Source organism: Eretmochelys imbricata, chromosome 10, assembly GCF_965152235.1.
Source record: "Eretmochelys imbricata isolate rEreImb1 chromosome 10, rEreImb1.hap1, whole genome shotgun sequence".
NCBI lineage: Eukaryota > Metazoa > Chordata > Testudines > Cheloniidae > Eretmochelys > Eretmochelys imbricata.
In genome coordinates this window covers 40,264,715-40,280,168 of record NC_135581.1, presented here as the reverse complement: position 1 = coordinate 40,280,168, position 15,454 = coordinate 40,264,715, and the positions used below count along the sequence as shown (strand labels likewise).

The following is a 15,454-nucleotide window of genomic DNA, read 5'->3' as shown; positions in this document are numbered from 1 at the left end:
CTCCTCTCAGACAGATCCCAGGCAAACTCCCTCTGTTAGCCTCTCTGCTGTTCACCGCTCAGCTGGTTTGCAGCTGACTGGCTTTTTATAACAGTCAGGCCCACTCAAGGCTCTGGAACAAAGCACTCCCAATTCACACTTTTAGGAGTCTCAGGAGGGCTGCATGATCTGAGCCAGCGATGTAGTCTTCTCCAGGCACCCTGCTCCCATAAGGGAAAAAAGTCTCTTTCTTCCACAACAGATTCTGACCTGCAGAGACTGTACCTCCGAGACGCACAAGGCTACGCCATAGTGGACAAGAAACGGCTGGAGAAGATCCTTCTGCTAAGTTACGTATGCAACACGGAGGCTGGTGAGTGCTGGGGCAGCAGAACACCTGGGCATCAGCAAAGGATCCTTATGATGTCACTGAGGCTTACAGTGACCATATGTCCCATTTGAGCTGGGACAGTCCCTTTTTTAAGCCCTGTCCCGGCTGTCCCAACTTTTTATCCAAAAGGTGGGCATTTGTCCTGTTTGCTCTTGCTGACTTGATCAGTTGGCAAAAGCAAATCAGTCAAATGCCCTCTTTTGTCACAAAAGTGGGGTGCAGTGCTGAGGGGGCAAGCGGAGATATCAGCCCCCCGCAGAGGAGAGGTAGGGCTTGTGGGAGGAAGCAGTGTAGAATTCCAGCATGCGAGGCCCCCTCTGTAGGGTTCCAGCTACTGGCACTAGCATGGGGCGGGGCCCTCTGGTGAGCAGCTGCCGGTGTCCCGTTTTCTCTTTGGGAAATATGGTCAGCCTACTGAGGCTCATTTCTGAAAGAGGGACATGCTGGTGCTTTCCACTGAGTGAGATGGCAGGATAGGTGAGGGGTGTGCAGAATGGCAGGGGGGAAACCACGTGTAGAAGAATAGGAGGTGGCAATTGGGCCAGGGAAATCATGGGAAGTGGGGTGACTAGGGGGCTGGGTGGTAGTGAAAGGGATGTCTGTATCACTTTCAGGTTTCCTGTTCAAGCATAGCCAAAATCCCTCCTCCCAGACTCTCCCAAACCAACTGGTGACATGCCAGCCATGCCACAGAATGCACTCCCGGAACATGCTCAGACACAACAGTGATGGGCACATTACAAGGACCTGGTAAAACAGAACACAGTTTAACCCTCCCCCCACCCCACTTGTGCGGTCCCTGTCCCTCAGTGACCAACTAAGCTCCCATAAGCTGTCTCAAAAGCACCTTTTCTTATTCTGTGCAAGGGCAAATTTCTCAGGGTGTTAGGGAACTGTGCATTGTGCACTCATGCAGGCTGTCTCACAAAGAGGCTAAGGCTCACATGAGTCACTGGAACTGAACTCTCCTGTCCCCACTCCCAGCAGAGCTGCGACCCAGGGGTGGAGTAGGGGAGGGGCTAGCAATGGCACTGCCCAAACTATGGATAAATAAAGGACTTTGATCTCCACTACTGCCCATGTGACAGGGCAGTGAGCCCTTGAGTTAGACCCTGTGACCTGTACCCCATGCCTGTGTTTCATTCCCTTCTGATCTGTTCATTTCCGGAATTTATTGCCCCTCCTTCACTTAAGAGCATGGGGCCTTTCATTGTCTTGGTGAGCTCCATCCACAAATCCCCATTATCAAGTGGGAGGAGAGCTTCCATGAGCATGTTAACCTAATCCCCAGGGACATGCTGTTTCATAGCATGTTTCTGGACTGCTGCAGTAGTCTGTTTGTACATCTGAGTGTGTCTGTGTGTTCTCTCTCCTGGCAGAGTACCAGCAGGGGTTCCACGAGATGCTCCTGCTATTCCAATTGCTGGTGGAGAAGGAACATGAGGTCTACTGGCTGTTTCAATTCTTCCTCCAGAAAACAGTAGGTCAGAGGGTTTGTAGGGCCCCGGCTTTGTGCCCTCACTGGGCCATCCAGTTGACCAGCCTGCAGCAATGCTCCCTGGAAGCAATCTGCCTGACCTGACCACCCACACCCAGCTGTGGCAGACACCCCAGAGAGAAGAGGGCCAGCCTGACCCCCTCCTGGTTTGCAAGCCCGCCCATACTTCACCAGTGATAAGTCACCCAACTCAACTTTTCCTCCCAGCCACCCTGCTCCACCCCCTGTATGACAAATGGTGTGACTTGACCCATGTCCCGCCTGCCAAGCCACAGTGAGGAGGGAGATGGAGCCAGCCTTACAGGACATGCCCAGGCTGCTGGTGGAAGCTGGATAGTTGGGGAGGTGGTTACATCACCAGAAGACCTGGAACAGCAATTTGGCAAAACACTCCCCATCAGTCAGAATGAGGGGTGGGAGGGGAGTCAACTGTTTCCTAGCTCCTAATAACCCAACAGATCAAACTCACTAGAACTGAAGCCAAGAGGCTCCTGGGTTTTGTAGTTTGGCACATTGTTGGATAAAGCCACCCCAGGAAAACTGCAAACTGCAGTAAGACGTCCTCACCTTGACTTCTCACCATGCTTCCCAGGGCATTGCACCCCTCCAAGTTGGCAAACCAGAGGCAGTGCCCCCTAGCTGTCTCAGAAAGACAGACCATCTTGGACACCACACAGGCCTGGTGTCTATGAGCACCATGCAAGCAGAGGTTATATCTAATGTATGTTTAACTCTAGACATATTAGTACATGGTTACAGAAACAGAGAAACATAAGCAACAGTGTGCACTGAGTTTGTGTCTAATGGCTGGTCCACCAGAGGGTAACAGCCTACTGCTGCTACCAGCTACTGGGAATGTACCTTTTGCTTAAGCATAGCGATCTATAATACAATTCAGAAGGTCCCAGGTTGAAACCCAGTTGGTGACTCATGCAGGGGCTTGTTTCATATAGATCTTGGTAGTGTAAACCCTGGCCAGATTCATTCCTGGGGTAAGGCCAATGGAGTTACGGGAAGGATGAATTTGGCTTCATGGATTTAACAGGAGGCTATAGCCAAGCTGGGCCATCTGGTCTCTTCCTGTCCTCCAAGCCTTCCTGAATTGTCTCTTCCAGGAGCACAGCTGTGTTGTGAACATTGGGGTCAGGAAAAATCTGATAATGCTGAAAGCAGTGATATCATTTATGGATCCCGTCTTTGCAAAGCACTTGGGTAAGTCCTGCTACTCTCCCTCCCCACCCAGAGAACAACAAAGCAAATGCTACTGGAGCTCAGGTAATTTCCAGGCGTTGGAAGCAAAACAAAGGAACCATTTACACAGTGACAGGTTTTGCCTAGGTCTGCCACATCTTGTGTGCATGGAGGCTGAGGCCCTGAGCAGGGGTCCCACATCCTGGGTTCCCTGGCATTGGAGCAGGACGGTGAATCTCAACCCTCCCCATCTACTTTTCCTGTCTTTCTCTATCACTATCTTGTGATGGGTAGGGGGAGTGGTCCTCTGGTATTCCATAGAATCACCAAGCTGTGGGGATGGAAGGGACCATGCAAAGTCGTCAAGTCGAGCCCCCTGTGCTGTGGCAGGACCAAGTAAACCAAGACCATCCCTGACAGGAGTTTCTCTTTTAAGGCTCCTTTCCTGCACTGAGCTGTACTTTCCTTAGACTAGAAAGGCCAGACCTGGCTTCCTTAGGGATCTATTGATGTCACCGTGGTGGAAAATCCAAGCTCTTCCTTCCCCTCTAGGTCCTACACTGTACCTCCATGGCACTCCCTGGGACATTACATGGGTTTAACTAGGAGGCTTGAGAATGACTAGGGTTGCCAACACATCCCAGTTTCCCTGGGAGAGTTCCAATATTGACTCACATTCTACAAGTCACAGGGATGGGCCATCAGAGTCTCAGTATCTTTTGAGGCCTGTGCAACATCCTCTTGTTATGACATAGCATGGAGTTGCCATGATAATGCCTTGACGTTGCATGGCAATGTAACAGCATCCCATTCTGTGACAATGTCGCTATGTGCTGACGCTGCATTGCCTGATGATGAGAGCTGGCAACATGGTGATGCAATGTCCAGGTGTTGCAACAGGATGTGTGCTCTGGAGAACCAACTTTTAAAGGTGGCAACCTAACATGTATTGCAGCAAATAAAGCAACTGAGAAGAGAGCCCCAATGTGACACTCTCTGATTTACACCTGCACAGGCTGGATGGTAAGGTGTGTCTCGGTCCCTAACCTGAGCTTGCTTTTCTCATCCTCTAGAAGGGAAGGGCAGAGTTGTGCAGTCACTGTTCCCCTGGTTTTGCCTCTTCTTCCAGCGAGTCTTCAAATCCTTTGATGACGTCTGGAGACTGTGGGAGGTGAGAGCTTTCTGACATTCTGTGGCTTTCCTGGCACCTGAAGGCATGATGGATACCCGACATTTGTAACTTTCCTTTCCCCCTACAGAGGGCAAAGAGTCTCAGCCAGAGAGGCTGCCTAAGTGACTTGCCAGAGTGGGTGTGACTCCAGGGCAATGAACTAATCATCTCTTGCAGCATTTCTGTGATTGAGGACCAATGACTTGGCCCACTCCAGAGTGGGACTGGAAACTGAGGCTGGTCACAAATGTTCCCTCTAAATTGTTTTTGATGGATTTTTTTTTTTGACAGAAAAAAATCTTCATGAGAAGTGGCTGCTTTCCTTGGGAAATTTTGAATTTTTTTGTTATTTTTGAAAAACCAATATCCTGAAAGCTGAAATATTTCATAGATTCCAAGGCCAGAATGTACCATTGCGATCCAGTCTGATCTCCAGCCAGAGAACTTCCCCAAAACAATTCCTAGAGCAGTTTGATTTGGTAATACTGTCCTAGTGTCTCATTAGAGTTGTAGTTCTATTGCCTCTTGTACCCATTCTTCTCTAGGAACCTCTATGGGTCTACATCTCTCATAATGCACCATAGCCAGGGATTTCCATTATGCACTACTTTTCCTCTTCAAGAGGGGAGACTGTGATGCATCATGGGAAGTCTACCTAGGAAGCCTGGCCTATAGAAAACTGTGGACTTGACTTTGGAGTCCTGGGTTCTATTTTAGGCTTTTTCACTAGCCTGCTGGGTGACCTTGGGCAAGTCACAGCCCCTTCCTGTGCCTCAGTTTCCCCATCTGTAAAATGGGAGTAGGATATTGCCCTCATTTGTAAAGCACTATGAGACATGCTGATGAAAAGCACTTAGATAAAATCTAGGAATGTTTATGGTGATTTTTGAGACTGGGAGAATGAGGCAGCTGGCTTCCATAAGGCATCGGCAGCAGCACTTCCAAATAGAAATATTTTGTGTTTTGGCTGAAAAGTTTCAGTTTTGCGAACATTTTCTGTAAATGAAACCCCATTTCCTGCCCAGTTGTGTTGAAAACTCCAGGTGGTGGAAGGCTAGAGGGCTGAGCTATGCAAAATTCTCATAAGAAGAGGTTTTGTTATAAACCTGACACATGGGCTGAGAAATGTGTGACTCTTCAGGTGAGCTTAGGATGGGCTTTGATGGGACCTGAGTTGACTTATTTTCATAGCTCCAGGAGGCGCCATTGTGATCATCTGGTTTGATCTCCTGAATCACACTGGCTAGAAAACCTTGCCCAGTGAGTCCAGCATCAGTGTGGAATGATCCTAGTCTGCTTTTGCTCCCACAGCTGCAAGAGGCAGTTTCTTCTGGTATTTCCAGCCGGACTGGGAGATGGAAATAATGGAAACCTCACTAGACAGCATAGCATCTTGGGAGGTCCCTGACTCAATTTTGCAGGCCAGAGAGGTAGAGCCCTGCAAGGATACAAAATGTGGATCTGCATCCACCAGGATCAACCCGCGATCAGACCCGCAATCTGCTAGCTGACTTTTACCTGTATCTGCCCCACACCTGCAGCAGCAAGCTGTCTCACAAGGGCTAGTGATGAGGGGGAGGGGCAGAGACTGGGTGGGGCGGGGTCTTGCAGGGAAGAGGCAGCACCATGGTGGTGACTGGGGATAAGGGGTAATGAGGGGGTGTGGTGTTGAGGAGAAGGGTAGGGTTGCCTGACATCTGGTTTTCAACTGGAACATCCGTTCGAAAAGGGACCCTGGTGGCTCTGGTCAGCACTGCTAACCAGGCCGCTAAAAGTCAGACTGGCGGCACAGCAGGCCTAAGGCAGGCTCCCTGCCTCCCCGGCTCCACACTGCTCCCGGAAGCAACTGGCATGTCCTTGTGGCCCCTAGGCACAGGTGCGATCAGAGAAGCTCTGCGCGCTGCCCCAGGGAACTGCGGCCAATGGGAGCTGCAGGGTCGGCGCATGCAGGTGCGGACAGTACACACCATGTGTGTGTTCAAGTTCCAAGGTAAAGGGAGGATTGCTGCAGCAACAGGATTCTTGCCCCACCAAACCAAACCGCTCACTTAGTGTTCTCATTTCCCAGCCCTCTTCCCAGTGGTTTTCATATCTCAATTGGCATTTGCACAGAGCTCCCTCTCCATGCTCGCCCTTCCTGCTGAGGTCTCAGGGATGTGCCATGGCAGGAGAAACTCTATCTGAAGTGGGGAGGAGAGTGTCTGAACACCCTGCGCAGACAATGCTGGAAGTGAGATTATTTGGCCAAGTGAGTCTCCAAAAAAATATCAAAAGCCACTTTGCCCTTGAAAACCTAGAATCAGTTCACCCAGCAGCAAATGCAGCTCAGACCAAGTGGATGAGTTCATTGCAAGATGAACGACCAATATTGGTATATGGTTAATTTGCACTTGCTTAATATATTGGAGTCTGTATGGACCCAGCAAGTCAAGGGGCTCTGTGCTGTTGGAGGTGCCATGTTTTGTCTGAGAAGTCAAGGGTCTCGGCACTTGTTTTTGATAAAGAGCCCCTACTACTTATTTTGCGAGAGGAGTAGCATTAGCTGCAGTGTTGTCAGCCAAGATCAGGGCCCTATTGTGCTAGGCGCTGTACATATAGCAGGAGACAGGATCTACGCCCTAAGAGTGTATCCTCTAAATTGATCCCTGCTTTACACTCAAGTGGGAAGCTGATGGTCAAAGAGGATAAGGGAATCTGTGGCAGAGGTGGGAATTGAAGTCAGCTCTTCTCAGTCCCATTCATGTTCCTAAACCATAAGCCCAACCTTCCAAATAGATACAGTCCCCCTCCCTAAAATTACTCCTGTAATTTCATGTGCAGCAACTGTTTCTCCATTTCCCCTATTTATTTGTGTAGTGTTGCTGCATGCTCTGAAATAGCTGCCTTGTTCCACCACACAAGTGGCTGCATTTCAATGGCAGATGACTCAGTGATCTCAAAGATATAGTCTACGAAATATAGTCTATAGTCTATAGATATAGTCTATAGTCTTTGGGATCCTCCAGCATAAAAGGTGCTATAGACTGCTAGTATGTTTTGTTCCTGAGACAAAAGGTTCAGATTCTGCTGGGTTTGGGTGGAGCATGGGAATCACCTCTGACGTTTTTCACTGATTCTGGCCCATGGTCTGTTTCTTCCAAGGTATTCCTGATGGGGATACCCTGCAGAAATTTCCAAGTGATCGTGGCCTACACTATGCTGCAGAGTGTCAGAGACCAAATCCTCCGGGAAAATATGGGTGGAGATGACATTTTAATGGTGAGCCAGCCAGCAGGGAGCCTGGTGTGTAACACAGTCCCCCCTCCCACAGGAAATCAGTAGATAAGGAGGGGAATGGGATGCACTGCATCATCCCTCTAGGAGAGGGATTCAATTCAAGCCCTTCTCAATAGCAATAGAGGGTTGTTGCCATCAGGCTGCTGTTGGTGCCCTGACTGAGATGAGTTGGTGGGTCTCAGGCCAGATCCTAGTGGACAGCTAGCTACATCACCAGACACACATTTCTGCTTGATATGGATCAGCCCCCTTGTTGGCAGAGAGGCCAAGCAATGAATGTGATTAAAAGGACACGCTTACCCGCTGAGGTGGTCCTCCTCACTCAAGGATGGGACATATTGGCAGGGAACACTGAGGGAAGCATGCACTTCCACAGCATGAGCTCTGCCTGTCCTGGGTGCCATTCTTCAAGGTAGTCAAGTGGCACTTTTCACAGGCACTCAGTTGCCTTTAACAAATGTGAGTTCAGTGTTTTTAATGGACATGAGCCCAAATATGAACACAGGATTCTAAACCCCCTGAACTTTGGGGATGTTCAGACCAGGAGCCAGATCTAAAGTCTGCAGCTTGGTCCTATCCTGATATGCAGAACTTGAAGGAAGCTTGGCATCAGATCTGATTCCTGGCCTGACCTTTGTGAAGAGGTCCCATTTCAATTTTTCAAGCTGTAATCTCTGAGAATGAATGGGGAAGGACAAAGAGGGGGAATTTTCAAATAAAAAAATGGAATTAAGAATCTAGATCCCTGGTTCCTTCCTAATACAGCAGATTAGTTCTTCAATAGGATTTATGAGGAAAGATTTATTATAGGCAGAGCTAGTAGTGCTGCCTGGAGTTAAGGTTATCCAACACTTTCTTTTATATGGCCATGTTTACACTTGCTCATACCTTTGCCAAACTGTTATTCTGGCTGAAATTTCCCACGCTTGGTGTCAGCCTCAGGCTGATTATTTTTGGAAAGTTTCAGCAAAAGCAATTCAGACATTTCTGAGAACAAGATTAGGGAAAGATACATTGTTTTGCCCATGTTAAAAATTCTCACAACCATTTTGTTGAAGCTCTCCCCACCCCTCCTCTTGTGATTTGGGACTAGAACTTGAAATCTTACTAAAAGAGGCAGTGGTCCTGTAGAAAAGATAGTAGGTGATCATGTAATTGAAGACTGTATCATAATGCATACACACAAGGGAGGCCCAATTCAGGGTGCTCAGAAACCTTAATTCTGGCCCATCCTAATGTTAATACTTGACTTTGCAGTCTTAGTATTCTTTTAACGGAGGTTTGCATGTGTAATATAGGATATGTTCCATGAAGGAAATGTGGGGGAGGGACAGGAGTGATGGCTGTGTTCAGTATTTAAAGATCTGAAATACCAATAAAGGAAAAGGATTGTTTGGATGATCAAAAGAGAAATAAATAGGAGTGAAATGAAATCAGATGAAAATCAGATGAAAGCCAGCAAAGGAAAATGTCAGAGTGACTCTCCTGACAGTCAGATCTGTGAGGCTGTGGAGTAGCCTCCTTTGGGAAATGGTAGGTCTTCCAGCACTAGAGCCATTTGAAACTGGGATGCATAGTAGAGTGGTGGTGGACTTTCCTCTAGGGTATAATCTTGTGCCAGCAAGAGCATGGACAAGATGTTACCTAACAGCTCTTTCCTGCCTCTCATGTCTAAGATTCCCTGATATGACCTTTTCATGATTGCCACTTCTCTTGACCCCCCCTCTAGTTTTGCAATTGGCACCCCTAAAATTTGCAGATGGTCTAAAAGATGAGGTGGTTCAGTTCAGCGCCCATGAACATGGATGGTTGTCTAAACCTCCTCCAGACTGACCTGAACTCCCTGGCTCTCCAAGCATCTTCACTGACCAGCATGTCCTGTTGAATGTGCATTTCTTTTTATTAATATTACAGTAGGATCACTAGAGATTGCGGTCCTGTTGTGCTAGGCACAATAAAAGATACTCCCTGCCCAACAATCTAAACAGGCAAGGGCTAGGAGGGGAAACAGAGGGACAGGGACTTGCCCAAGGTCACCCCACAGTCAATGGCAAACCTGGTATAGAGGCTCAGGTTATTCATACAACAATGCTGCGTTTTCTAAACTGAAACGTTTGCAGTAAAGGGCCAGTTTCTACTGGACACTCGGCGGGAAGGTTTCTAAGGTCCAGGATGGGATTTCTGGTCAAAACCACGGGGAGCAAGTGACCCACCTCAGACCAGTCATAGAATCATAGAATATCAGGGTTGGAAGGGACCTCAGGAGGTCATCTAGTTCAACCCCCTGCTCAAAGCAGGACCAATCCCCAACTAAATCATCCCAGCCAGGACTTTGTCAAGCCTGACCTTAAACACTTCTAAGGAAGGAGACTCCACCACCTCCCTAGGTAACGCATTCCAGTGATTCACCACCCTCCAAGTGAAAAAGTTTTTCCTAATATCCAACCTAAACTTCCCCCACTGCAACTTGAGACCATTACTCCTCATTCTGTCATCTGCTACCACTGAGAACAGTCTAGATCCATCCTCTTGGGAACCCCCTTTCAGGTAGTTGAAAGCAGCTATCAAATCCCCCCTCATTCTTCTCTTCCGCAGACTAAACAATCCCAGTTCCCTCAGCCTCTCCTCAGAAGTCATGTGTTCCAGTCCCCTAATCATTTTTGTTGCCCTCCGCTGGACATTTTCCAATTTTTCCACATCCTTCTTGTGGTGTGGGGCCCAAAACTAGACACAGTACTCCAGATGAGGCCTCACCAATATCGAATAGAGGGGAATGATCACGTCCTGGATCTGCTAGCAATGCCCCTACCTATACATCCCAAGATACCATTGGCCTTCTTGGCGACAACAGCACACTGTTGACTCATATCCAGCTTCTCGTCCACTGTAACCCCGAGGTCCTTTTCTGCAGAACTGCTGCCTAGCCATTCAGTCCCTAGTCTGTAGCAGTGCATGGGATTCTTCCGTCCTAAGTGCAGGACTCTGCACTTGTCCTTGTTGAACCTCATCAGATTTCCTTTGGCCCAATCCCCTAATTTGTGTAGGTCCCTCTATAACCTATCCCTACCCTCCAGCGTATCTACCTCTCCTCCCAGTTTAGTGTCATCCGCAAACTTGCTGAGGGTGCAATCCACACCATCCTCCAGATCATTAATGAAGATATTGAACAAAACCAGCCCAGGACTGACCCTTGGGGCATTCCACTTGATACCGGCTGCCAACTAGACATGGAGCCATTGATCACTACCTATTGAGCCCGACAATCTAGCCAGCTTTCTATCCACCTTATAGTCCATTCATCCAGCCCATACTTCTTTAATCTGCTGGCAAGAATACTGTGGGAGACCTTGTCAAAAGCTTTGCTAAAGTCAAGGAGCAACATGTCCACTGCTTTCCCCTCATCCACAGAGCCAGTTATCTCATCATAGAAGGCAATTAGATTAGTCAGGCATGACTTGCCCTTGGTGAATTCATGCTGACTGTTCCTGATCACTTTCCTCTCCTCTAAGCGCTTCAGAATTGATTCCTTGAGGACCTGCTCCATAAATTTTCCAGGGACTGAGGTGAGGCTGACTGTCCTGTAGTTCCCAGGATCCTCCTCCTTCCCTTTTTAAAGATGGGCACTACATTAGCCTTTTTCCAGTCGTCCGGGACCTCCCCCGTTCGCCATGAGTTTTCAAAGATAATGGCCAATGGCTCTGCAATCACATCCGCCAACTCCTTTAGCACTCTTGGATGCAGCGCATCCGGCCCCATGGACTTGTGCTCGTCCAGCTTTTCTAAATAGTCCCAAACCACTTCTTTCTCCACAGAGGTGTGGTCACCTCCTCCCCATGCTGTGCTGCCCAGTGCAGTAGCCTGGGAGCTGACCTTGTTCATTAAGACAGAGGCAAAAAAAGCATTGAGTACATTAGCTTTTTCCACATCCTCTGTCACTAGGTTGCCTCCCTCATTCAGTAAGGGGCCCACACTTTCCTTGACTTTCTTCTTGTTGCTAACATATCTGAAGAAACCCTTCTTGTTACTCTTAACATCTCTTGCTAGCTGCAACTCCAGGTGTGATTTGGCCTTCCTGATTTCACTCCTGCGTGCCCGAGCAATATTTTTATACTCTTCCCTCGTCATTTGTCCAATCTTCCACTTCTTGTAAGCTTCTTTTTTGTATTTAAGAGCAGCAAGGATTTCACTGTGAAGCCAAGCTGGTCACCTGCCATATTTACTATTCTTTCTACAGTTCAGGATGGTTTGTCCCTCTAACCTCAATAAGGATTCTTTAAAATACAGCCAGCTCTCCTGGACTCCTTTCCCCCTCATGTTATTCTCCCAGGGGATCCTGCCCATCTGTTCCCTGAGGTTGTCAAAGTCTGCTTTTCTAAAGTCCAGGGTCCGTATTCTGCTGTACTCCTTTCTTCCCTGTGTAAGGATCCTGAACTCGACCATCTCATGGTCATTGCCTCCCAGGTTCCCATCCACTTTTGCTTCCCCTACAAATTCTTCTCGATTATGAGCAGCAGGTGAAGAAGAGCTCTGCCCCTAGTTGGTTCCTCCAGCACTAGCACCAGGAAATTGTTCCCTATACTTTCCAAAAACTTCCTAGATTGTCTGTGCACTGCTGTATTGCTCTCCCAGCAGATATCAGGGTGATTGAAGTCTCCCATGAGAACCAGGGCCTGCGATCTAGTAACTTCTGTTAGTTGCTGGAAGAAAGCCTCATCCACCTCATCCCCCTGGTCCGTTAGTCGATAGCAGACTCCCACCACGACATCACCCGTGTTGCTCATGCTTCTGAACTTAATCCAGAGACTTTCAGGTTTTTCTGCAGTTTCATACTGGAGCTCTGAGCAGTCATACTGCTCTCTTACATACAATGCAACTCCCCCACCTTTTCTGCCCTGCCCGTCCTTCCAGAACAGTTTATATCCATCCATGACAGTACTCCAGTCATGTGAGTTATCCCACCAAGTCTCTGTTCTTCCAATCACATCATAATTCCTTGACTGTGCCAGGACTTCCAGTTCTCCCTGCTTGTTTCCCAGGCTTCTTGCATTTGTGTATAGGCACTTGAGATAACTTGCTGTTTGTCCTGCTTTCTTAGTATGAGGCAGGAGCCCTCCCCTCTCACGCTCTCCTGCTCGTGCTTCCTCCCGGTATTCCACGTCCCCACTTACCCGAGGGCTTTGGTCTCCTTCCCCTGGTGAACCTAGTTTACAGCCCTCCTCACTAGGTTGGCCAGCCTGCTTGCAAAGATGCTCTTCCCTCTCTTTGTTAGGTGGAGCCCGTCTCTGCCTAGCACTCCTCCTTCTTGGAACACCATCCCATGGTCAAAGAATCCAAAGCCTTCTCTCCGACTCCAACTGCGTAGCCATTCGTTGACTTCCACGATTCGACGGTCTCTACCCAGACCTTTTCCTTCCACGGGGAGGATGGATGAGAACATCACTTGCACCTCAAACTCCTTTATCCTTCTTCCCAGAGCCATGTAGTCTGCAGTGATCCACTCAAGGTCATTCTTGGCAGTATCATTGGTGCCCATGTGGAGAAGCAGGAAGGGGTAGCGATCTGAGGGCTTGATGAGTCTTGGCAGTCTCTCCCTCATATCGTGAATCCTAGCTCCTGGCAAGCAGCAGACTTCTCGATTTTTCCAGTCAGGGCGGCAGATAGATGACTCAGTCCCCCTGAGGAGAGAGACCCCAACCATCACCACTCGCCTCCTTCTCTTGGGAGCGGTGGTCGTGGAATCCCCATCCCTAGGACAGTTCGTCTCATGTCTTCCAGTCAATAGCCTAGTGATCAAACCACTCACTTGGGACACTTAGGGTCACATTCCTGCTCCGAATCCAGCAAAGCAGGGATTGAAACCGCAGGCTGTCACATCCCAGGGGAATAGCCCCTGAGCTATTCTGGGGTGGGGCTCTGTCTCTTTGGTTCATCCTGATGCGGGATGAGATTTTTTTTTTTTTATTTCAAAATTTTTCACAGAACAGGAAAACTTTTTCCTACTCAGCTCTACTCCTTAGGCCTTAGACAGGCCTTAACCTCATGGGACCAGGTGACCTCTCCCCATTGTAGAATGTGCCAAAGATCTGCAGGGCAGAGTGGAGAGGAGACTGCTGCCTTTGGGCTGTATATCGTACCAGAGCAGAATCTCTCATGAGATTCCCAACCCCTGTCAGGGATGATCTAGGTTTACCTGGTCCTGTCTTAGTGCAGGGAGTTGGACTAGATGTCCCCTCAAGGTCTTTTCCAGCCCTGCATTGCTATGATTGTAATCCCTGGTGGGAAGTAGAAGGAGGGGATGAAATTATGAATAGGAAACGTGAGAATAAAAAAGTGAAGCAAATGTCAAAAATGCATAGTGTTCAGGCTTGGATGAAGATACAGGTAGCTCCTGGTAGCTGGGTCACCCAGTCCTAGCTGCCACATTAGATACCCCCTGCCCTGGTTAAAACATTCAGCAGACACACCATGGCAGCAGAGCCAGGTTTGGAGCAGTGGCGGGGTTGGGGGTTGATGGTGCCAGCCAGGGGTGAAAGTAACTGATGCCACTTACCGGTTCGGGGCGGGCTGGCTCTGGCCCCTGGAAGGGGCGGGGCCTTGGGTGGAAGGGGCGGGACTGGAGGGTCAGCATCCCCCAGCCAGTCCTTCCAGTCCGGCTGGCCCGTGCCGCCCAGGGCTCCCGTGTTGATTTAAAGGGCCCGGGGCTCTGTACGCTGCTGCTGCCCTAGTGGCAGTGGCGTCCGGAGCCCCAAGCCCTTTTAAATCACTGGCCCCAGGGCAGCTGCTCCCTTTGCACCCCCCGTCCGTTGGCGGCCGGGGGGGCCAAAAGGGGCAGGAACGTTAAAGCGCTACAGGGTCCTTTGCCGTGCCCTGCTGATAGGGGGGCACAGCAACATTAAAGCGCCGCAGCGGCAAAGGAGCATCCTTAAAGCACTGCTGCGGTAGCGCTTTAATGTCCCTGCCGCTTTTGCCTCCGCATCGGTGGCCCTGCTGGGACGGACCCCACCGGCAGGGCCACTGGCAGGGGGAAGGGGCAGCGACGTTAAAGCGCTGCAGCAGCAGCACTTTAAGGACGGTCCTTTGCTGCGCCAGCGCTTTAACGTCGCTGCCCCTTCCCCCTCCCCCCCGCGTTGGTGGCCCTGCCGGTCCGGACCCCACCAGCAGGGCACTGACAGGGGGGGCAAAAGGGGCAGGGACATTAAAGCGCTGCCACGGCAACGCTTTACTGTGGGCTGGGTACGGGCCGGTGCGGTTCTTACCGGTACGCAGTACCGGCCCCTACCGGCTCCCTTTCACCCCTGGTGCCAGCTTCAGTGATACCTATTGGCTTGAAAAGGCACTGCACATACAGCTAACGGCCACCAGGGGAGCAGCCTCCTGCCCCCTATTTGCTCTACCCTGGTTGGTGGTGTCTCTGCTCTCCTTTCCCCCTGTAGGTTTGTGGGAACATCATAGACCTGGATGCAGATGAGCTGATCTCCAAAGCCTGCTCCACATACAAACTGCTCATGGAACACAAGGAAAAGGTAATGGACAGAGGCTTGTGCTGGCGGGATGGGAGCACTGGGAGAATCATCTCGTCAGTGTCTCACCCAGACCCTTTTCTCCACAGGTTCCAGATGAGCTGAAGGAGTTCTTCCTTCAGGGAGACTCATAGAGACAGAAGAGTTAGCAATAAATGTGTGTATGACCCAGAGTGGGCATCAGAGTTTGGCCCTGGCTGCTGCGCCACCCTGGCAATATAAACAGACTCCACCCTCGCCCCCCGGAGATCTATCAGTTCGGGGGTGGGGCAGGACTGACATAGGTAACCGCCGCTGGAGGGGAAAGGGCTGCAGCTGGAGTTCACTGGCATCTGGAGGGAAGCCCCCAACAGGAGCTGCTCTGCTGTACACCCACAGGGCCACCAGTCCTAGACCAGCTCCGAATCCTGGAGGTGCGAGAGTGGCAT

At 49.8% G+C, this 15,454-nt stretch overlaps 1 protein-coding gene across 1 annotated transcript in view; it reads left to right on the top strand.

The window, feature by feature from the left end:
- TBC1D21 (TBC1 domain family member 21) overlaps positions 1-15,160 on the top strand; it is a 77,160-nt gene extending 62,000 nt beyond the window's left edge. The window contains exons 5-11 of the mRNA XM_077828830.1: positions 242-352; positions 1,750-1,850; positions 2,984-3,080; positions 4,133-4,230; positions 7,372-7,488; positions 14,940-15,029; positions 15,116-15,160. Of these exons, the coding sequence (XP_077684956.1) occupies positions 242-352; positions 1,750-1,850; positions 2,984-3,080; positions 4,133-4,230; positions 7,372-7,488; positions 14,940-15,029; positions 15,116-15,160 (659 nt within the window). The remainder of the gene's footprint in view (positions 1-241; positions 353-1,749; positions 1,851-2,983; positions 3,081-4,132; positions 4,231-7,371; positions 7,489-14,939; positions 15,030-15,115) is intronic.
- The last annotated feature ends 294 nt before the right edge of the window (positions 15,161-15,454 follow it).